A 24633-nucleotide genomic window follows, 5' to 3' on the forward strand; every position below is an offset into this window, starting at 1 on the left:
TGAAAATAAAACTCTTTTCATCTGGATTTTAACTATTAACGTTTAATTCAGTCACAGTCCGTCTCTGTTGTACCAAAGTAGATTTTTATTGAGTTCAGTTTCACCAATTTAACAACAAACTGGCTTCATTTCAGCTCTTTCATGGAAAGAATATCAAAAGCATCAAACACACAAATAACATTCTGCAGCTCAAATACTGAATATATCATAAAAACCCTCTTTCAGGTCAGAAAAAGGACAAAAAAGGAAAAATGTTGCATTAATACTGTCGAGTTTTTACACAAGAATGGCAGAAAAACTGAAGTTTCACACAATCAGTCGGTTTCTAGTCAGAAAGTTTAGTTTTAAACAGTTCAGAGCTTCAGGAAATGAAACTTTTCTCTTTAAACTCTGAATTAAAGCTGAATTAAAGTCTGAACACAGTCAGCTGTGTCCACAATCCATTAAAAAAAACTTGAAACACTCAAGAAACAGCCTGAAAAAGACAATTTAACCAGATTTTATTTCACTCTGATGCAGCTGGACGTTTGAAATTATTCTAAATCTCACATTTTCTCCTTTTAAAGGATTTCTGGATGATTTCCAACAGATTTTAATGAATCTGCTTTCTGTTTTTAATCTGTAAAGTTAAATAAATGACCCATGAAGACTCTAAATAGTCTAAAACCTTCAGTTATTGCGGTTGATTTGTCTCCCTGATGCACCTTTCTGTTCATTTCTGTCGTGTATTTCTTGTTTTGTTTTATTTGTTTTGTTATTTTTTGGGACAAAACATGTAAATTAGCTGCTGGAAAACTTCTTACAAAAAACAAACTACAAAATAAATTTTAAAAAATGCAAACAAACAGATAAATGATGTGTTTTTCTGCAGATTGATGTTTGGAGATAAAAATAACAAGAATTAATTGAACAGAAGATTAAAAATGTTGTGCTTTTATACATTAATCTTCATTTCAAAATGATTTTATCACTTTTTAACAAACACTGTAAAAAAGAACAGTTTTAACTGCATTTTTTAACCATTTACAGAACATGTATAAATTTAACCGTATAAAAAAGTCAAAACTGTGATTATAATTCCTTTTTTTTATAGTATTTTACTGTAAAATTACACAATTTTTATCGCATTTAATTCAGCAAAAATAAAAAACATGTCACTTTTTGCATATTTTCTGTTGTCTGAATGAAAAATTATGTAAGTTAAGGACAGGAAAATGGTAAATATTTGTCTTTGTTTTGTTAAATTACAGCTAATATCTAATAAAAGAACAGAAAAAAATTACATTTTTATAAATGGTAAATCTGTCGTTTTTTTTTACCATTAAATTTGTTTATATTTTGTGTATTTAAATCTGAAAAAAAAACTACTATTTTACAGATATTTCAACTTATTTGGACGAAAAATTATGTAAATTAAGGACTGAAAAATGCTAAATATTTTTTCAAATGGATTGTCCCGTTTTAAAAAAAAAAAAATATCTGTATTGAATATAGATATTTATTTATTCATTTAGATATTTAATATCTAAATAAAATCACTGGAAAAAAAACCCAATTTGTCGACTATTAAAAAAAACATGCCAAAACTGTGAATAATGTCTACCTAAAATAAATAAAAAATAATACTAAGAAAAAAATCTGTGTTTTTATAAACGGTTTATGAATAGTTTTTTTTTTTTTAACAGACTGGAAAATTACAGTTTTAACTGTATTTAAATCATTTTTATTTTATTTGAAAGAAAAATTATTTAATCTAAGGATTCATTTTTTTAACAGATTTTCGCTGTTTTTTGAAAAAAATTAATATCTATATTTAATATAGATATTTATTTATTTAGCTATCTAATATCTAAACAAAATCACTGGGAAAAAATATGAATTTGTTGATTGTAAATAAATAAAAAAATAAAAAAAAGACGGACCAAAACTGTAAATAATGTCTATTTAAATAAAAACTTTTTTTTTTAAATCTGTGTTTTTATAAACGGTTATTGACTTTTACAACACACTACACAGTTTTTACTGTATTTAAATCAGATTATTGTACTTTATTGAAAGAAAAATTATGTATAGTAAGAATTGAAAAATGGTAAATATGCTATTAAACACAGTTTCCCTGTTTTTTATAAAGTAAATATCTATCTTATTTATTTATTTAGATATCTAATATCCAAGTAAAATCAGTGGAAAAAAATATTAATTTGTTGACTGTTAAAAAAAACAAAAAAATAAACACCTATTTAAAGTAAAAACTATTTTTAAAAGTCTGTGTTTTTATAAACAGTAATTCAATCTTTTACAACATTAGACTGTAAAATTACAGTTTTAACTGTACTGAAAAGAGATTTATTTGTTTTATTTTATTTGAAAGAAAAATTATGTAAAGCACAGACTGAAAAATAGTGAATCATTGTCCTGTTTTTAAAAAAATAAAATCGCCAGAAAAAATCTTAATTTGTTGACTAAAAAAACAACAAAAAACGTCTACTTAAAATAAAAATAAGAAGCAAAAAATCTGTTTTTATAAACAGCAATTTGATTTTTTTACAACATTAGACCGTAAAATTACAGTTTTTACTGTATTTAAAAGAGAAAAACATTTTTTTCATGGATATTTGATGTTATTTGAAAGTAAAATTATGCATATTAAGGATTGGAAAATGATACATATACAATACATACATACATACAAGTGAAATCACACATAAAATAATAAATATACGCGTTGACTGTAAGAGAAAAAAGAAAACTAGATAAAGTCCAGATCAAAAATCTGTACTTAAAACAAGGAAAATATGTAATTTTACGATGTGTGACTTCAAGATTACATTTTTAAAACTAAATCAGCGAAAAATATTACTATTTTACAGATATTTGTCCTGATTTTCACCAACTTTTTTACACTGTTTTTGGTTTCCAGCTTTAATCGCATTTTTTTTACAGCATATTTCCATAAAGCGTCCGTTCTCTGATTATAAATAAAACAGCTTCGACTGATTCTTTAAAACACGATAAAACTGCTTCTTTGAGCTGCATCGAGTGAAAAAGTATGAAAATAATGTTTTCCCCAGGAAAAAGTCTGAGCTTAAAGCTGCTCCAATAAATTATTTCTAATATACAGATAAATCAGACGACCTCAGAGGCCGTTTTTTAAAAATAAAAGTGCAATTCCTCATCCGTCTTGTGCGTTAAGACATTTCACAGCAGCTCCGTCGACTCTCTGAGGGAAGCAGCTTCTGGAAAAACCTCCACAAAACCTGTCATTTATTCATCTGTTCATTCATTCGTTCTTTCTTTCTTTGGTTCTTTCACTGGTCGACTGTCGGGCTGAACTGCTGCTGCTGCTCCACCAGGGGGAGCTGCTCCCGCCAGTAGGTGAAGTGACTGAAGGTGTCCGAACACGGAAAGTCAGAAGAAGAAGACCGAACCTTCAGAGGAAACACGTGATCGACCACCTCACCTAGACGGACGTACCTGCAGGGAGAGGAGGTTTCAGGTTTAATATTACAGGCGAGATGGAAGAAAGCTGCACTGTGAAACAACAAATGAATAAACAAATAATCCTGTAAAAATAAATAAAAAATAAAAAGTACCTGTAAAAACACATAAATAAGTAAACAAAAATCGGGTCAAAATACAAAATAAGATAAATAAATAAAAAGCCCTGTAAAAATGCAAAATAAATAAATAGTCCTGTAAAAAAAACTAATAGCAAAAACTTCGGAAAAATAAATAAATAAGTTAATAAAAAGTCTTGTAAAAATAAAAATAAAATAAATAAAAAGCCCTGTAAAAAAACAAAAAATGAAAAATAAATAAAAACCCCTGTAAAAATGAAAAATCAATATATAAATAGTCCTGTAAAAAATATGATAGCAAAAAGTTCCGAAAAATAATTGAATAAATAAAAAGTCCTGTAAAAATATTAATAAATAAAGGTCCTGAAAAAATTTAAAAGTCTTGGAAAAATAAATCAATTTTAAAAAATAAATAAATAAAAATAAAAAAAAAATCCTGCAAAAATACATTCTAAAATAAGTCCTCTAAAAATACATAAATTAAAGTAAATAAATAAAATTGTGTAAAAATAATAAAAAAGGTCCTGTAGAAATAAAAATAAATGAATAAAAAGTTCTGTAAAAGTAAAACATTTTTTTAAAACTCCTGTTAAAATTTTTATTTATATATATATATATATATATATATATATATATATATACAGAGAGAGAGAGAGAGAGAGACATTTTTTTTTTTTTTTTAAATAACGTAATTTTTTTTCTGTGGTTTCTCTGGTCATTACCTGTTGTTTAACGAAATAGAAAAATCCTGATGATGAACACTTTAACAACACTTTTAAATAATAATAAAATAATAATAAATTTGAATGTTTCATGTCAGTTCCAGATGAATTTAAAGCAGTCAGAGTTTACAGAATGTGTCAAAATAAAAGTCTTACGATGAGATGTTGGTCTTGGCGTGTTCCTGGACCAGCTCTCCTTTAGGATTCACCGTGAAGATCCTGTTCAGAGGAACGCCCACCTCCTTATAGGAATAAACGTCCTGAAAACATGACGAGAGAAACACGGAGTTAAACTAGAAACTACCTGCAGTCAGTAAACGTCAAGAAACATTCACTATAAACTCTATAAATCTGTAAAACTCCCATAAACCTGCAGTAAATATAGAGACAGAAATGACATCAGAAGAAGCAGATAAAAGATAAAAAGTGTGTTTGATAAATGAATAAAGTGTGTGTTTATAATAAAGTGTGTGTTTATAATAAAGTGTGTGTTTATAATAAAGTGTGCGTTTATAATAAAGTGTCTGTTTATAATAAAGTGTGCGTTTATAATAAAGTGTGTGTGTTCATAATAAAGTGTGTGTTTATAATAAAGTGTGTGTGTTCATAATAAAGTGTGTGTTTATAATAAAGTGTGTGTGTTCATAATAAAGTGTGTGTTTATAATAAAGTGTGTGTTTATAATAAAGTGTGTGTTTATAATAAAGTGTGCGTTTATAATAAAGTGTCTGTTTATAATAAAGTGTCTGTTTATAATAAAGTGTGTGTGTTCATAATAAAGTGTGTGTTTATAATAAAGTGTGTGTGTTCATAATAAAGTGTGTGTTTATAATAGTGTGTGTTTATAATAAAGTGTGTGTTTATAATAGTGTGTGTTTATAATAAAGTGTGCGTTTATAATAAAGTGTGTGTTCATAATAAAGTGTGTGTTTATAATAAAGTGTGTGTTTATAATAAAGTGTGTGTTTATAATAAAGTGTGTGTTTATAATAAAGTGTGCGTTTATAATAAAGTGTGTGTTTGTAATAAAGTGTGTGTTTATAATAAAGTGTGTGTTTATAATAAAGTGTGCGTTTATAATAAAGTGTGTGTTTATAATAAAGTGTGTGTTTATAATAAAGTGTGTGTTTATAATAAAGTGTGCGTTTATAATAAAGTGTGTGTTTATAATAAAGTGTGTGTGTTCATAATAAAGTGTGTGTTTATAATAAAGTGTGTGTTTATAATAAAGTGTGTGTTTATAATAAAGTGTGTGTTTATAATAAAGTGTGCGTTTATAATAAAGTGTGTGTTTATAATAAAGTGTGTGTGTTCATAATAAAGTGTGTGTTTATAATAAAGTGTGCGTTTATAATAAAGTGTGTTTGTAATAAAGTGTGTGTTTATAATAAAGTGTGCGTTTATAATAAAGTGTGTGTTCATAATAAAGTGTGTGTTTATAATAAAGTGTGTGTTTATAATAAAGTGTGCGTTTATAATAAAGTGTGTCTTTGTAATAAAGTGTGTGTTTATAATAAAGTGTGTGTGTTTATAATAAAGTGTGTGTTCATAATAAAGTGTGTGTTCATAATAAAGTGTGTGTTCATAATAAAGTGTGTGTTTATAATAAAGTGTGTGTGTTCATAATAAAGTGTGTGTGTACCGTGGGTCTGTTGCCGAACGCTGCGTAGAACGGTTGTGTGTTTGGATAAAACAGGTTCTTGATGTCCGTCAGACATTCCACCTTAAACTTCTCCGGTTTCTTCTCGATCACCTCCCTGAGAAACACAATCAGACGAGGAAAAACATGAAAACTAAACCAGAAATGATCCACATCCAGAAACAGAGACGTTTGTTCATCTGTTGTTAGGAAATTTAGCAGAACTGAGTCCTCCGGCTGGAAAACATCTGATATATGAGGAGGTTTTCTACTGATTCTGGGTCTCTTTGTGGTCATTTTGAGCCTTTTTGTGGTTGTTTTGTGGGTCTTTATAGTTGTTTTTTGGCTGTTTTTATGTATTTGCAGTCATTTTTTGTCTGTTTGTGTCTCTTTGTAGACTTCTGTCTTTCTGTAGACTTTTAGTGTCTCTTCGTGCTTGTTTTACATGTCATTGCCATGATTTTGTGTTTTTTGTGGGTATTTGTGTCTCTTTGTGTCATGGTCCCTCCCTTCTCTGTGTTGTGCTCCAGACCAGCTGAAGCCCAGACTGATTGGACACAGCTGCTAAAGGAGTGCAGCTGTGTCCAATCAGCAATCAGTGGCAGTTAAAGCCTGACTCCCTCCACCTTTGTGTCCATGTTGTGTCTCTTTGTGTCCATCTGTCCTCCTGTACCTGTGCAGGGCTGAGAAGAGGCTGCTGGGACTCAGTAGAACCGGGCCGACCGGCAGCATGGTTCCTCTCTCGTTGACCCAGTGGAGGTAACCTCGGGTCATGTCCGCCATGCCGATGGCTCTGGCCGAGCAGTACAGGAACTTATAGCCGTTTCTGAGGGACGGATTCAGCGTTTAATAAAACCCAGCTTCACAAACACGACTAATGAACGTGTGTTGATAAACCAGCAGCGCCTCTTACTGGCTGACTTTGTGGTAAAGCTGAGCGATGCCCTGGTGAGTCCAGTCCTTCCCCAGAGTGGGCAGGATGTGGCCCAACGTGTCCGACCTGCACCAAAACACCAGTTATTTACCTTTAGTATCAAAAATACGGCTCAACATACACCTCTGGGACAAGAATAAGAGCAAAAAATGCAATAAGTGATGGTAGAAATACAGACAAATCCTGCAGAGGAGGTGCAGCCATTCCAAGAGAAAATAATTCAGATAAAGAGTTTAAAGAAAGTCCAAATTCATGATCATAGTCACATTGTACTCCCAAACTCTGACATAAATGTGTCTGAATTTATCAATAAATGTCCAAAATACGATAGAATTTATCCAAAACGACTCCAAACTTGTCTGAAATTATCAAACTTCCAAAATACAATAGAATTTATTCAAACTATTATAACATTTTCTTAAATTACCAAAAAAAATTCCAAAATATAATTTATCCACAACTCAAAACTTGCCTGAAATGATAAAAAAAATCCAAAATACAACAAAATTTATCCAAATTTATTCAAAAATTATCTTAAATGATCAAAAAACATCCAAAATGCAATAAAATTTACCCAAAATGACTAAAAGCTTGTCTGAAATTATCAAAAAAACCTTTCAAAATACAATAAAATTTATCCAGAATTATTCAAAAATTATCTTAAATGATCATAAAAATGTCCAAAATATAATAAAATATGTCCAAAACGACTCCAAAGTTGTCTGAAATATTAAAAAAAACATCCAAAACACAATAAAATGTATCCAAAATTATTCAAAAATTATCTTAAATGAAAAAAAAACATCTAAAACATAATAAAATTGATCAAAAACTATTCAAAACTTGTCTGAAATGATTAAAAAAAAAAAAACCTTCCAAAATACAACAAAATTGATCGAAAACAACTCAAAAATTGTCAGAAATGATCAAAAAACATAGAAAATATAATAAAATGTATCCAAAACGACTCAGAACTTATTGGAAATGACAAAAAACATCCAAAATACAATAAAATTTTGACAAAACGACTCAAATTATGTCCTAAATTAGTCAGAAACCACCTGAAATGAAGAAAAATTCGTTTTAAAATGGTCTAAAGTGCGCTAAAACCTGGACCCTCATGTCCGTTTGTCTGTGACTCTAACTCTGACTCTAACTCTGACCGTAACCCTGACTCTGACTCTAACCCTGACTCTAACCCTGACTCTGACTCTAACTCTGACTCTGACTATAACCCTGACTCTGACTCTGACTCTAACCCTGACCCTGACTCTAACCCTGACTCCAACCCTGACTCTTACTCTAACCCTGACTCTGACTCTAACCCTGACTCTAACTCTGACTCTAACTCTAACTCTGACTCTAACTCTGGCTCTGACTCTAATCCTGACTCTAACTCTGGCTCTGACTCTAATTCTGACTCTAACTCTGACTCTGACTCTAACCCTGAGTCTAACTCTGACTCTAACTCTAACTCTGACTCTAACTCTGGCTCTGACTCTAATCCTGACTCTAACTCTGGCTCTGACTCTAATCCTGACTCTAACTCTGGCTCTAACCCTGACTCTAACCCTGACTCTGACTCTGACTCTAACCCTGACTCTAACCCTGACTCTGACTCTAACTCTGACTCTGACTCTAACCCTGACTCTGACTCTAACCCTGACTCTGACTCTAACTCTGACTCTGACTCTAACCCTGACTCTGACTCTAACTCTGACTCTGACTCTAACTCTGACTCTGACTCTAACCCTGACTCTAACCCTGACTCTGACTCTAACTCTGACTCTGACTCTAACCCTGACTCTGACTCTAACCCTGACTCTAACTCTGACTCTGACTCTAACCCTGACTCTGACTCTAACCCTCACCTTGTTATGGTTCCGTCGATGTCGGAGATGATGATCTTGTCGTCCCAGTTCCACAGGTAGATGGTTCCCTGACAGCGGCAGGTTCCCTGATACTGAGTGGTGACGCTGAAAACCACGTCGTTGGGACCTTCCTGGAGCTGCAGAGATAACTGGAGACACAAGATAAAATAAATTATTATTATTATCGTTATCTGCTTCTTTTAGCTTTGTAGTTTCTCACTGAAATTCCGGAGTCAAACCATGACCCTAGGGAGATTTCAGGGCTCAAGAAATGGACAGCGTTTTTCTAATTATATGGGCACTTCCAAGTAGAACAATCTTCTGGAGTTCTGCAGTAGTTGGTTTTCCTGGTATTTCCAGGAGTCGCTTCTCCAGTCCTGTCTTGATAAGGCCCAATGCTCCAATTATGACTGGTATTGTTGTCACCTTCATTCCCCACATCCTTGTAACTTCAATTTCTAGATCTTTGTACTTTGACAATTTCTCAACTTCTTTGATGCTAATATTCCTTTCAGATGGGACTGTCATGTCAATCATCAGACATGTCTTCTGATCTTTGTTCTTAACAATAATATCAGGTCTGCTGGCCGTTATCTCGTTATTATTGTTATTATTATTATTATTATTATTATTATTATTATTATTATTATTATTATTATTATTATTATTATTATTACAGCTGCAGAAGAGAATTTAAGAGAGAGAAGAGAAATTATTATTTTACAGCAACAAAGGGGGCAGCAGAGAGTGAAATTAATATAATATTACCGCTATAGTCTGAGTCTTTTTATGTACAAATATCTTTAACATAATTATATTTTTAGCTGATTAAAATACAGTAAAAGCGTAATTTTCTGTCACATTGCAAAAGACCAATATTTTTTATTAAATACAGATTTTTGATGTGGACGTTATTTACTGTTTTTTTTAATGTTGTTGGGTTTTTTTGGATGATTTTACTAAATATTATATGTAATTTAACAATACAAGGAAACTCTGTAAAATCATTTCTAATTGATTCATTTATTTATTATTTTTAAAAATCTTTAATATACATAACAAATGATTGCAACTATCTGTAAAACTGCAGATTTAAATACAGTAAAATAGTTTAAATTTAAAGCAAAACAAAACTCAAACAACTGTAAAATACATATTTTTTGTTGTGGACATTATGTCTAGTTTTGGCCTGTTTCTATGGTCATTGTGTGAATTAATGCAAAAGTTTTCTGTGTTTTTTCTTGTCAGTATCTATAATTTAACTGTAACTCTCTAAAAAATCACAGAATTTATTTTATTTCTTACTAATTCTGCAGAGGAGCAGCCTGAACACTCGGTTATGACGACCTCTAGTCGGGTTTTTAGCTTTTAAATGGTTAACTTTCCAGGATAATAACTGATGAATGAATTATTTCCTGTCTCACCAGCTGATCTGAGGTCAGTCTGAGCGTCTTCTTGTAGGACACGCCCCCTGCTGCGATCCCAGCCTCTGACTGGACGGAGGTCTGTTTGGCAGCTTGGTGGTCTTCATCGCTGGAGGAAGATTCTTCCTTGTGTCTGTGATCAGACACGTTAGAGGGAAGTTAAATGCAGAAACACATCCGACAGGAAGTCTGTAACGTTTATAATAAAGTGTGTGTTTATAATAAAGTGTGTGTTTATAATAAAGTGTGCGTTCATAATAAAGTGTGCGTTTATAATAAAGTGTGTGTTTATAATAAAGTGTGTGTTTATAATAAAGTGTGTGTTTATAATAAAGTGTGTGTGTTTATAATAAAGTGTGTGTTTATAATAAAGTGTGTGTTTATAATAAAGTGTGTGTTCATAATAAAGTGTGTGTGTTCATAATAAAGTGTGTGTTTATAATAAAGTGTGTGTTTATAATAAAGTGTGTGTGTTCATAATAAAGTGTGTGTGTACCGTGGGTCTGTTGCCGAACGCTGCGTAGAACGGTTGTGTGTTTGGATAAAACAGGTTCTTGATGTCCGTCAGACATTCCACCTTAAACTTCTCCGGTTTCTTCTCGATCACCTCCCTGAGAAACACAATCAGACGAGGAAAAACATGAAAACTAAACCAGAAATGATCCACATCCAGAAACAGAGACGTTTGTTCATCTGTTGTTAGGAAATTTAGCAGAACTGAGTCCTCCGGCTGGAAAACATCTGATATATGAGGAGGTTTTCTACTGATTCTGGGTCTCTTTGTGGTCATTTTGAGCCTTTTTGTGGTTGTTTTGTGGGTCTTTATAGTTGTTTTTTGGCTGTTTTTATGTATTTGCAGTCATTTTTTGTCTGTTTGTGTCTCTTTGTAGACTTCTGTCTTTCTGTAGACTTTTAGTGTCTCTTCGTGCTTGTTTTACATGTCATTGCCATGATTTTGTGTTTTTTGTGGGTATTTGTGTCTCTTTGTGTCATGGTCCCTCCCTTCTCTGTGTTGTGCTCCAGACCAGCTGAAGCCCAGACTGATTGGACACAGCTGCTAAAGGAGTGCAGCTGTGTCCAATCAGCAATCAGTGGCAGTTAAAGCCTGACTCCCTCCACCTTTGTGTCCATGTTGTGTCTCTTTGTGTCCATCTGTCCTCCTGTACCTGTGCAGGGCTGAGAAGAGGCTGCTGGGACTCAGTAGAACCGGGCCGACCGGCAGCATGGTTCCTCTCTCGTTGACCCAGTGGAGGTAACCTCGGGTCATGTCCGCCATGCCGATGGCTCTGGCCGAGCAGTACAGGAACTTATAGCCGTTTCTGAGGGACGGATTCAGCGTTTAATAAAACCCAGCTTCACAAACACGACTAATGAACGTGTGTTGATAAACCAGCAGCGCCTCTTACTGGCTGACTTTGTGGTAAAGCTGAGCGATGCCCTGGTGAGTCCAGTCCTTCCCCAGAGTGGGCAGGATGTGGCCCAACGTGTCCGACCTGCACCAAAACACCAGTTATTTACCTTTAGTATCAAAAATACGGCTCAACATACACCTCTGGGACAAGAATAAGAGCAAAAAATGCAATAAGTGATGGTAGAAATACAGACAAATCCTGCAGAGGAGGTGCAGCCATTCCAAGAGAAAATAATTCAGATAAAGAGTTTAAAGAAAGTCCAAATTCATGATCATAGTCACATTGTACTCCCAAACTCTGACATAAATGTGTCTGAATTTATCAATAAATGTCCAAAATACGATAGAATTTATCCAAAACGACTCCAAACTTGTCTGAAATTATCAAACTTCCAAAATACAATAGAATTTATTCAAACTATTATAACATTTTCTTAAATTACCAAAAAAAATTCCAAAATATAATTTATCCACAACTCAAAACTTGCCTGAAATGATAAAAAAAATCCAAAATACAACAAAATTTATCCAAATTTATTCAAAAATTATCTTAAATGATCAAAAAACATCCAAAATGCAATAAAATTTACCCAAAATGACTAAAAGCTTGTCTGAAATTATCAAAAAAACCTTTCAAAATACAATAAAATTTATCCAGAATTATTCAAAAATTATCTTAAATGATCATAAAAATGTCCAAAATATAATAAAATATGTCCAAAACGACTCCAAAGTTGTCTGAAATATTAAAAAAACATCCAAAACACAATAAAATGTATCCAAAATTATTCAAAAATTATCTTAAATGAAAAAAAAACATCTAAAACATAATAAAATTGATCAAAAACTATTCAAAACTTGTCTGAAATGATTAAAAAAAAAAAACACCTTCCAAAATACAACAAAATTGATCGAAAACAACTCAAAAATTGTCAGAAATGATCAAAAAACATAGAAAATATAATAAAATGTATCCAAAACGACTCAGAACTTATTGGAAATGACAAAAAACATCCAAAATACAATAAAATTTTGACAAAACGACTCAAATTATGTCCTAAATTAGTCAGAAACCACCTGAAATGAAGAAAAATTCGTTTTAAAATGGTCTAAAGTGCGCTAAAACCTGGACCCTCATGTCCGTTTGTCTGTGACTCTAACTCTGACTCTAACTCTGACCGTAACCCTGACTCTGACTCTAACCCTGACTCTAACCCTGACTCTGACTCTAACTCTGACTCTGACTATAACCCTGACTCTGACTCTGACTCTAACCCTGACTCTGACTCTAACCCTGACTCTGACTCTAACTCTGACTCTGACTCTAACCCTGACTCTGACTCTAACTCTGACTCTGACTCTAACTCTGACTCTGACTCTAACCCTGACTCTAACCCTGACTCTGACTCTAACTCTGACTCTGACTCTAACTCTGACTCTGACTCTAACCCTGACTCTGACTCTAACCCTCACCTTGTTATGGTTCCGTCGATGTCGGAGATGATGATCTTGTCGTCCCAGTTCCACAGGTAGATGGTTCCCTGACAGCGGCAGGTTCCCTGATACTGAGTGGTGACGCTGAAAACCACGTCGTTGGGACCTTCCTGGAGCTGCAGAGATAACTGGAGACACAAGATAAAATAAATTATTATTATTATCGTTATCTGCTTCTTTTAGCTTTGTAGTTTCTCACTGAAATTCCGGAGTCAAACCATGACCCTAGGGAGATTTCAGGGCTCAAGAAATGGACAGCGTTTTTCTAATTATATGGGCACTTCCAAGTAGAACAATCTTCTGGAGTTCTGCAGTAGTTGGTTTTCCTGGTATTTCCAGGAGTCGCTTCTCCAGTCCTGTCTTGATAAGGCCCAATGCTCCAATTATGACTGGTATTGTTGTCACCTTCATTCCCCACATCCTTGTAACTTCAATTTCTAGATCTTTGTACTTTGACAATTTCTCAACTTCTTTGATGCTAATATTCCTTTCAGATGGGACTGTCATGTCAATCATCAGACATGTCTTCTGATCTTTGTTCTTAACAATAATATCAGGTCTGCTGGCCGTTATCTCGTTATTATTGTTATTATTATTATTATTATTATTATTATTATTATTATTATTATTATTATTATTATTATTATTATTATTATTACAGCTGCAGAAGAGAATTTAAGAGAGAGAAGAGAAATTATTATTTTACAGCAACAAAGGGGGCAGCAGAGAGTGAAATTAATATAATATTACCGCTATAGTCTGAGTCTTTTTATGTACAAATATCTTTAACATAATTATATTTTTAGCTGATTAAAATACAGTAAAAGCGTAATTTTCTGTCACATTGCAAAAGACCAATATTTTTTATTAAATACAGATTTTTGATGTGGACGTTATTTACTGTTTTTTTTAATGTTGTTGGGTTTTTTTGGATGATTTTACTAAATATTATATGTAATTTAACAATACAAGGAAACTCTGTAAAATCATTTCTAATTGATTCATTTATTTATTATTTTTAAAAATCTTTAATATACATAACAAATGATTGCAACTATCTGTAAAACTGCAGATTTAAATACAGTAAAATAGTTTAAATTTAAAGCAAAACAAAACTCAAACAACTGTAAAATACATATTTTTTGTTGTGGACATTATGTCTAGTTTTGGCCTGTTTCTATGGTCATTGTGTGAATTAATGCAAAAGTTTTCTGTGTTTTTTCTTGTCAGTATCTATAATTTAACTGTAACTCTCTAAAAAATCACAGAATTTATTTTATTTCTTACTAATTCTGCAGAGGAGCAGCCTGAACACTCGGTTATGACGACCTCTAGTCGGGTTTTTAGCTTTTAAATGGTTAACTTTCCAGGATAATAACTGATGAATGAATTATTTCCTGTCTCACCAGCTGATCTGAGGTCAGTCTGAGCGTCTTCTTGTAGGACACGCCCCCTGCTGCGATCCCAGCCTCTGACTGGACGGAGGTCTGTTTGGCAGCTTGGTGGTCTTCATCGCTGGAGGAAGATTCTTCCTTGTGTCTGTGATCAGACACGTTAGAGGGAAGTTAAATGCAGAAACACATCCGACAGGAAGTCTGTAAATCTAGATTTAATCAGGAAGCTTTTCTCACCTGTTTGTCATTTTTCCAATCTGCTCAGCAGAAACTCCGACGCCGCGATCCGACACCGAATCCTGCAGGAAGAGGTTCAGATTTATTTAAACAGCAAATGATTCAGATAAAAGAGTTGCAAAGAAAAAAAAATAATTTTACCCATTATTTCTGTCATAAATTTGTACAAAATTATATAAAAATTGTCCAAAATAAGCTTAAAATTGTCCAAAAATTATTTAAGAACTGTCCAATATAATTAGAAATTTTTCCAAAATTAATTACAAATTGTACTAGATAAATTCAAAAATGGTCCAAAATTAATAAAAATATGTCCAAATTAAGTTTAAGATGTGTCCAGAATGACCTAAAAATTGTCCAAAGTAAGTAAAACTGTCCAATATTACTTTGAAATTGTCCAAAATGGATTAAAAATGGTCCAAAATTTGCTTAAAATTTTCCAAAATAATTTTAAAAAATTTAAAACTTTATTAAAAACACAGTGAAGGAGAGGAGCAGACCTGGTCTCTGTAAAGGAGTGTTAATGTGATTTTTTAAGGAGATAATAATAATATTTACGGTCTTGCTGCCGCTGCTGTTCCTTCCTCTCCAGCTGAACCACCAGCGGCCTCCTTTCTTTGGCATCTTCTCCTTCATGATGTTCTCCACGGCGGCCTGGAGCAGAAACACCGGGAGGAGAACACAAAACCACACGAAAACACGTAAAAAAAACACATAAACAACTGAAGAAAATCAATGAAGCGTGAGATCAAAGCTGGAAATAAAGAAGCAGAAAAAAGGAGAGAAAAGAGTTTCTACAGAACTGAAGCCCAGAACTCCAGTCAGACAACAGAGGAGGAACTCTAGAGCAGAAAGAACAGAACCGAGGCACGACGACTGATAAACAATAAACACAAGAAGAAGAGGACAGGAAAACAACAACAACAACTTTAACTGCAGAGTTCAAGGTTAGACAGCAGGTTTGACTTAAAGCAACAAGAGAGAAACTGAAAAATAAAATAAAAAATCTGTAAAAAAAAAAAAAAAAACAAAAAAAAAAACGGTGAAAATCATGAATCAAGAGAGCCAATAAAATATGCAAAAAAATATTACAAAAGCTTAATGTTAAAAATCTGGTGAAATAATCAGCAAATATTAGAAAATAAAGATAATTTTAGCTGATTTAAATATACAGACAATGTGGATTTTTTATTATTATTATTATTATTATTATTATTATTATTATTCATAATAATAATAATAATAATAATAATAATAATAATAATAATAATAATAATAATAATAATAATAATAATAATAATAATAATAATAATAATAATAAATATCGCCACATTTGTTTGTTTGTTTAACAGCCAATATATTAATATCTTTGTCTGCGATTTTCTGCAACATGACATTTAAAAATGATTTGCTATTTTCCTCATTCTACATATTTTTTTATTTAAAATAACAACACATACATAATTGTATAAATTCCAAAATATCTGCTAATACAAATTAAATTTAAAAAAATAGTGTAATTTTACAGTACAATATAATAAAAAATAATAACAATAATAATAATTATTATTATTATTATTATTTAATAATTACTATTAGCAATATTACGGATTATTATTAATAACACTTTTGTCTGTGGGTTCTGTAATATGACAATAATAAATTAATCAAATGTTTTGCTATTTTCCTTATTACGCTTTTTAAAAAAATTTCAAATAACAACAAATATATAACTGTGTGGGCTGCACAGTGGTGTAGTGGTTAGCACTTTCACCTTGCAGCAAGAAGATCCCTGGTTCACGTCCCGGCTTTCCCGGGATCTTTCTGCATGGAGTTTGCATGTTCTCCCTGTGCATGCGTGGGTTTTCTCCGGGTACTCCGGCTTCCTCCCACAGTCCAAAAATATGCTGAGGTTAATTGATCATTCTAAATTGCCTGTAGGTGTGAATGTGAGAGTGATTGTTTGTCTCTGTATGTAGCCCTGTGACAGACTGGTGACCTGTCTAGGGTGTCCCCTGCCTTCACCTGAGTCAGCTGGGATAGACTCCAGCCCCCCCATGACCCTAGTGAGGATTAAGCGGTGTATAGATAATGGATGGATGGATGGATATAACTGTGTAAAGTCCAAGATATTTGCTAATAAAATGCAATTTAAAAAATGGTGTAATTTTAAAGTAAAGCATTATTCTTTTAAAATTAAATTAAATTAAATATGTAATAACAATAATAATAATAATAATAATAATAATAATAATAATAATAATAATAATAATAATAATAATAATAATAATAATAATAATAATAATGATAAAATTTATTTTAAAAAAAAAAAGATGTGTAACATGGACAATAAGTTTTTGTTGTTTTTACAGTTAACGTGTAAATAAATACTTTTTTTCTGTATTTAAAAAAAGAAGATAACAGGTAAGAATAGGTAATTTAAAATAAACAAAAAAATCTGTAAACTGTTAAAAAAATGTATAATCTTTAAAATCTTTTATTTACATAATTATTCTTAAAGGAAAATATCTGTAAAATTATTCCATATATTTTGCTGATTTAAACACAATTTAAACTGTTATTTTGCAGTCAGATTACTATTTGTAAAAAAAAATAAATAAATAAAAATTATTCATTATTTGTAATTTTTATAGAATTAACATGTACATTTATATTTTTTCTGTGTCTTTTTCCAGTTATTATCAACAAACCGGGGGAAATGTTTAAAAGAATTCGAGTTTAAAACGATTGTAGAGCTGCAGTTCTGTTTCCAGTCAGGAGGGGGAAGACTTTCACTGTAACACCATCTCCAGTATCAGGTTGTACCTTCGGTAGAGGTTTCTGGAAGACCTGCATGGCCAGGACCAGAGGAGCTGCCGTGCTCCAGTTATAGTACCTGGAACAGAATTTACCCAGATCAGCTTCATATAGGAAGGAAAACAAACTAACAGGGAACAGAATTTACCCAGATCAGCTTCATATAGGAAGGAAAACAAACTAACAGGGAACAGAATTTATCTAAATCAGCTTCATATAGGAAGGAAAACAAACTAACAGGGAACAGAATTTATCTAAATCAGCTTCATATAGGAAGGAAAACAAACTAACAGGGAACAGAATTTATCTAAATCAGCTTCATATAGGAAGGAAAACAAACTAACAGGGAACAGAATTTATCTAAATCAGCTTCATATAGGAAGGAAAACAAACTAACAGGGAACAGAATTTATCTAAATCAGCTTCATATAGGAAGGAAAACAAACTAACAGGGAACAGAATTTATCTAAATCAGCTTCATATAGGAAGGAAAACAAACTAACAGGGAACAGAATTTATCTAAATCAGCTTCATATAGGAAGGAAAACAAACTAATAGGGAACAGAATTTATCTAAATCAGCTTTATTCATGCATTTATAAGAAGCAATATTGCAAACGCTGCTGTTTTTTGTTTTTATAACAGGACTGATGATTATTTTAAACCACAATCTCAATTAATTGTGTCAGAAAATGGCCAAAATTAACTTTTAACATCTTATTTAGTCCAAAAATATTCAATTTACTGTCATAGAGGAGGAAAGAAACCAGAAAATATTCACATTTAAGAAGCCGGAATCACTGAATTTCCTTAAATAATTAATCAAAAAAGTTAATTGATTATAAAAAGAGTCTGAGATTAATTTAACAGCAACATTTCTGATTCTAAAATCTGCTGGAGGCGACCAAATCAAAGCTAAAAATCAGGATTTATTCATAAATATTCTCTGTCTGTCGTTAAACTGGACGTTTTTCGAATGGAGTTTGGTTTAAAAAGCTGCAAATGAAACCAGCTGGTCCTCAGAAAAACAAACTATGTGAGCGTTAAAAGGTGAATTGTTCTTACTTTGAGCCGATTTTCACCACTAAGTTTGGGTCGTCAATGATGGAGGGATTGTCTGTGAACTGCTGGTAGGAAATCATCTTCTCCTGAAACTGTTCTGGAAACACAAAAACACATTTTATTAACATTAGTGGGAATGTTAGAGAGCTGGAAATAACAGCAACAAAAAATATCTCCAATATATCTACAAAATTTAGAAAAAAATATCCAAAATATAAGAAAAAATATATCAAAAAAATAAATATTAAAAAACTCCATATATTTAAATATATAAAATATGAAAATATGTAAAACTATCAAAAATACAATAAATTTTTAAAATTTTTTTTAAATGTAATCCATTTGTTTTCAAATTAAAAATATCAAAACTGATTAAAAATATTTTAAAAATACCAAAACAAAATATGAAATATTAAAAAATTTTAAATAATTTTTTTAAAGAAATATTAAAAAAAAATACTGTCGAAATGTTTGTATCGAAAATACGCTTAATTATATTTAAAATATATTTATATATATAAATTTCCGTCGTCCACACAGAGATAAATCAGAGTATTTTTAATTATTCTGGTACCTTTAGTGATCTCCCTGCTGTCCGTCAGTCCTCCACACAGAGAGATGTTGATGGACGGCAGGTTGGACATCTGATCACAGAAAGAGTCGACTCCGCTGTCGCCTCCAGAACTAGTGGACTGAGGAGACAAGCTGCTGCTGTGGAGACCCGGATCAGAGACGGACCTGAAGGTGGCGCCGCTGTCGCTGTGGAGGAGGAAAAACAGGAAACCGTCAGGAAATCTGAGACGTCAGGACACACGAGGACACACTGATGTCTGGAAGGAACCAGGAAGGAAATACATTCTCTATATTTTTTAAAAAATATTCTAAGCATAATTTATTTTGGATTTTTAAATTGCTTTCATTTTTAATTTTTTAAATAGAATTTTTAAATTTTATTTACAGAAATGCAAGTCCATGTAATGCCGTCATTTTTTATTCATATTCATATATATATATATATATATATATATATATATATATATATATATATATATATATATATATATATATATATATATATATATATATTCTATTATTTATTTATTAAATTTTCCACATTGGATCTGCACAGTTTTCCATCTAGTTAGAGTTTGAGTAAGTAAAAAAAAATATAACCTCAAGCAAATGTAAAACAAAAAAAAAAAAAATAATAATTCATTATTTTTTTTCAAAATGTTTAAATATTTTTTAAAGATTCTTTCATTTTTAAAAATATTTTTATTTGCAGAAATGCAATGCAGTAATTCTTAGAAATTCTACTTTTTTCTATTTTTATTTATTTATTTTAAATAATTTTCTATTTTGCACCTACAGTTTGATAAAAAAACACCTTAAGCAAATGTAAAAACTTAATTAATTCATTTAATTTTTTAATAAATGATTTTTTGAACTTTAAAAACATTTTTACATTTTTTTTCATTTTTACAAATATTATAAGTTTTCCAGCAACTCAGAGTTTGATTAAGTCAAAAAACACCTTAAGCAACTGTAAAAACTTCTTTAATTCATTATTGAATTCATTATTTTAAAATTTTTTAAAAATATTTCTAAAAATTCTTTAACTTAAAAAAAAACTATATACAGAAATTCAAGCGCATGCAAGGCAGCAATTCTTCATTTTTATATTATTATTATTTTCTACTTTCATAGTTTTCCAGTAACTCAGCTTATTATTTATTTATTTATTTAACCTTTATTTAACCAGGAGAGATCCCGTTGAGATTAAAAACCTCTTTTTCAAGGGAGTCCTGGCCAAGATAGGCAGCAGCAAACACAAAACACAGTTATGAATTTACACAGTTAAGACATTATTAAAATAGGAAAAAGAAATAAAAAAAAAATTTTAAAAAAAAAACAAAACAATAATAAGTGTACAGCTTGCTTGCATAAAAAAAAAACACCTTAATAAAGTGTCTTTAATTCATTAAATTTGTCTAATTTTTCTGTTTCTGTTAACTTTTTCTAACGCATCACTTCCAGATCAGCATAAAACCCGGTATAAAAACGAACCATGTTGCTGTGAGAGCTCAGAGTTAAAGAGTCGTGTTAAAACTTTCTCTGTGTTGACGTTAGAAACTGTAAAATAAACGGACCTCTTTGGGAAATAAAGCGCCGCCACTTCAGGTTCCAGATCTGTGATGTCATCCAGGTAAACGCCATCAGAACCAAGATGGCGGCTCCTTTTGTCTGCATAAAAAAAACAAGAATGGAAATACTGGAAATATGTTTACCATCTGGTTTATCGTTTAACAACTTAGACTTGATAGAAATCATGGAAACTGAATTTTTCTTTCTTTCTTTCTTTCTTTCTTTCATCAGAAAAAGTCATTAATCAGTGTTTCTGTAAATGTGCAGATATTATCCAGCTGGTCCTTAGTTTTCATCAAAACGCTGTGAAAAAGGCAGAGGATGGATTATTATGGGATGCCTGACAGCTGAACTTGTCTATGAAAGTTCAGATTTGTCATGTCTGGAAGCTGAGGCTCGTTTTTATTTGTAATTCTGCAAAACTGAGCGTCGGGCTAAAAGACCGCAGATAGAAATGACAGATTTTGCCTTTTGTTTAATCTACTTAACACCAAAATCCATCACTGAGTTTCAAAAGCATTTCTCTTTTTAAAAAATCATCCAAATTACACCATTTATCACAGTCAGAACTTGTAAAAGCAGAACAAAAATGTCTGGTTTTGTACTTTGTGATGGAAAATTAGGCAAAAATTTCATCAAAATCACTTTATTCTATGTGTCATTTAAAAATTCATCAAAAATAAAGCATTTGCTTTAATCAGATTCCGTAAAAAACCCCAAAATTCTGCACTTCTCAATGCAACCGTTAAACTATTAGCAGCTCAAGTGTGACCTGCAGTCACTTGACAAAAATTCAGGGAGTTTTCAGATGAACTACAGGCAGTGTTTCCTCACCTTTCCTCTGGGACGGAGAGTCTGTCTTCCCGACTGGACGGAGCGTCGTCTCCTCCACGTCGACCATCATTCCAGCTCCTCCAGACGTCTCCATCTCCATCTTCAGGGTCTCCGTCTCCATGGCGACCGCCTCCTCCAGCATCTGGTGGCTGATCACCCTGAAGTGAGTGTTTTCTGAGATGGGGATGGAGACGGGACGAAGGAAGGAGGGCTGGAGGGACAGAAAGGAAACATCAGGAAACATCTGGAAACAGCAGCACAGACGGACACCTGCTGCAGATGTTTAGATGCTGGTTACCGTGGCAGCCTGAGGAAGCTCCCCCCAGGACCAGAGCATCGCCGGGTTCTGACCGTCGGCATCCGAAGACTTGGTGACGAGTTCAGAGTCGCTCTTTGGAGATGCTGGACGAGAGTTTCCAGGACTGGAAGAGAAAAATAAACTAAATAAACTAAATCTATTTCAGTTTGAAGTTTTAGATTTTTGACAGAATTAACAAGCTAGTTCTCTAATGGTATTTATTTTGTAAAAACATTTCTTATCTTCTTTGGTATTTGAATCTTTTTTTAAAAATATATTTGACATTTTAAATCTATTCTTAGAAAGACATTTGATTTTTGGGTGGGATTTTCCTTTATTTTTAAATATATAATTGTGATTTTTTTTCTTAGATATTTACCAAGTTTAATCTTTAATATTTAAAAAAATATTTTGGATATATATTTTGGGAGTTTTTTTGACAGAAGAAAAAGTTAACAAGCCAAATTGTCCAAAATGACAAAAAAAAAAGACAATTGCTTAAAATTCATCTAAAATTACTAAAAATGGTCAAAAATGACTAAAATATGAGTGAAAATGGTTTAAAATTCATCTGATCAATAAAGATTTCTCTCTCCCGTTGATAAATAAAACTGTTTTACTGCCTCCCATGTTATTAAACATCTGTATTCTGACTGTCCAGATGTGCTTCTATTCTTTCTACCTCTGAATTGGACTCCATTCTCCGTCTGATCGAGTGTAGAGACTCGTCTGTTTGTACGAACCGCCGGTCGAAGTTGTCGTCGTCTCGTCTCTCAATGACCTGCAGCACAAACACACAAACATTTATAACTAGATTTTTGAAATATATTCTGGGATATTTTATTTAGCTAACAAGCTAATATGTCCAAAATTACTCCAGATGTGTCCAAAATTACCCATATTTAGTCAAAAATGTCTGAAATTATGTCTAAAACAAGTTAAAAATGGTCAAAATCAGCTTGAAATATGTAAAGAAATCCTCAGTACTAGTCCAAAACCACAACATGTATTTTAATTGGTAAAAACTTTTATTTTCTTTGACATATTAAATAAATTTCTAGAAAGATGTTTGCCATTTGTCTTTAGTTTGAATTTCTTTTTTTAAAATATTTTTTCTGTATTTTTAAATATATATTTATATGTTTTGTTTTTTTTTTAAAAAAAGATAATTGTCCGAAATGACTAAAAATGAGTGTAAATAGCTTAAGATTCATCCAAAATTACTAAAAACAGTCAAGAATGACTGAAAAAATTCATGAAAATGGCTTAAAATTAATCCAAAGTGATATTAAAAAATCTGTCAAAATGAGTGAAAATTGTTTAAAATTCATCCAGAATGACTAAAAACAGTCAAAAATGACAAAAAAAATTCCAAAATGATTTTAAAAATTAACGAATTCATCAAAAATCCATCAAAAATGACTAAAAAACTATTAAAAATGACACAAAATGAGTGAAAATGGCTTGAGTCATCAAAAATGATGAAAAATTGTCCTAAATGACAAAAAAAATGTGAACATTGCTTAAAATTCATCCAAAAACTGAACCGAAAAACTGTTACAAATGATTAATTGAATGAAAATGGCTTAAGATTAATCCAACATGACAAAAAAATGTATGAAAGTGACTCAGAACTGCTGTAAAACACGTTGAGTTCAGTCAGAAATGAGCTGAAATTTTTCTCTGATGTTTAACTTTAAATTGCTGCAGGTTGAATAATCTGACATTTCAGTGATTTTTCTGTTGGATTCTGTGTGTTGAAACTGCAGCTCTGGTGTGGTTTTCCAGCCGTGTGGAGGAGAACATGTGATGAGTAAAACACATGTATGTAGCCTGAAATAAATCTGTCGTCGCTCAGTTCTCCACAGCAGCTGTTTTATTCCTGAAACATGTGAGTTCAATCCGGCGTCACGTGGAAACAGAAACGTTTTTATTTCTGCAGCTCTCAGTGGTTTATTCTGTTCATGTCTGGATTCACGTTTATTTTATTACTATTATTATTTTAGTATGTTTTGATATTTTTCTGGGATGTTTAACTGGTTTTATATTTAATATTTTTCTATATTTGTGATTTTAAAATATTTTTTATATATATGAATTTACATTTTTTTAAATTAATTTTATTTAATTTAAAAAAAACATTCCCTAGCTGGTAGCTAGTAATCCCTAGCTGTCATGATGTTTGATATTTTTTGATATTTTTCTATATTTACCGAAATAGATATTTTTGATGTTTTATTTTTTTTAAATTACTTATCATATATTTTTCAAACATATTTTTGGGTTTTTTTGGTGTGTGTTGATATTTTTTTATATTTGAATAAATACATATTTGTGATATTTAAAAATATATATTTTTTATACATTTTTTCCTTTATTTTTCTAATATATTTGTATAAATTTTTTTGGTGTGTTTTGACATTTTTCGATATTGACCTAAATAGATATTAGTGGTATTTTAAAAATAATTTTTCATGTATTTTTATTTTTCTATATTTACCTAGAGAGATATTTGTGATTTTTTTAAAATTATATTTCCTTTGTTGAAATATATTTTTGATATATTTGAATTCACATTTTTTACGATGAATTTTGCTTAATTAAAATACCATTAAATAATCCCTAGCTGTCCTGACAACCAATTAATCTGTTTAATTAAGTTATAAAGAAGAAAAAGTCTCAGTTTTTTAAAAAAGTTACATTTTTGGATGTTTTTAAACTGAATTTTAAATTCTTCTTTCTTTCCAATTATTTTAAATATATATTTGTGTCAT

General features: G+C 31.3%; 1 protein-coding gene across 1 annotated transcript in view; it reads right to left on the minus strand.

The window, feature by feature from the left end:
- Positions 1 to 65: 65 nt before the first annotated feature.
- lpin1b (lipin 1b) overlaps positions 66 to 24633 on the minus strand; it is a 45480-nt gene continuing 20912 nt past the window's right edge. Inside the window, exons 5-20 of the mRNA XM_055016053.1 lie at positions 22542 to 22640; positions 21860 to 21983; positions 21562 to 21772; positions 20733 to 20826; positions 19157 to 19341; positions 18586 to 18679; positions 17531 to 17600; positions 15263 to 15358; positions 14705 to 14766; positions 14480 to 14612; positions 13053 to 13201; positions 11575 to 11661; positions 11335 to 11487; positions 10665 to 10779; positions 4457 to 4560; positions 66 to 3474 (exon numbers count right to left, since the gene is read on the minus strand). Of these exons, the coding sequence (XP_054872028.1) occupies positions 3309 to 3474; positions 4457 to 4560; positions 10665 to 10779; positions 11335 to 11487; positions 11575 to 11661; positions 13053 to 13201; positions 14480 to 14612; positions 14705 to 14766; positions 15263 to 15358; positions 17531 to 17600; positions 18586 to 18679; positions 19157 to 19341; positions 20733 to 20826; positions 21562 to 21772; positions 21860 to 21983; positions 22542 to 22640 (1942 nt within the window). The 3' untranslated portion in view covers positions 66 to 3308. The remainder of the gene's footprint in view (positions 3475 to 4456; positions 4561 to 10664; positions 10780 to 11334; positions 11488 to 11574; positions 11662 to 13052; positions 13202 to 14479; positions 14613 to 14704; positions 14767 to 15262; positions 15359 to 17530; positions 17601 to 18585; positions 18680 to 19156; positions 19342 to 20732; positions 20827 to 21561; positions 21773 to 21859; positions 21984 to 22541; positions 22641 to 24633) is intronic.

Source organism: Amphiprion ocellaris, chromosome 12, assembly GCF_022539595.1.
Source record: "Amphiprion ocellaris isolate individual 3 ecotype Okinawa chromosome 12, ASM2253959v1, whole genome shotgun sequence".
In the NCBI taxonomy this organism is placed as follows: Eukaryota; Metazoa; Chordata; class Actinopteri; family Pomacentridae; genus Amphiprion; species Amphiprion ocellaris.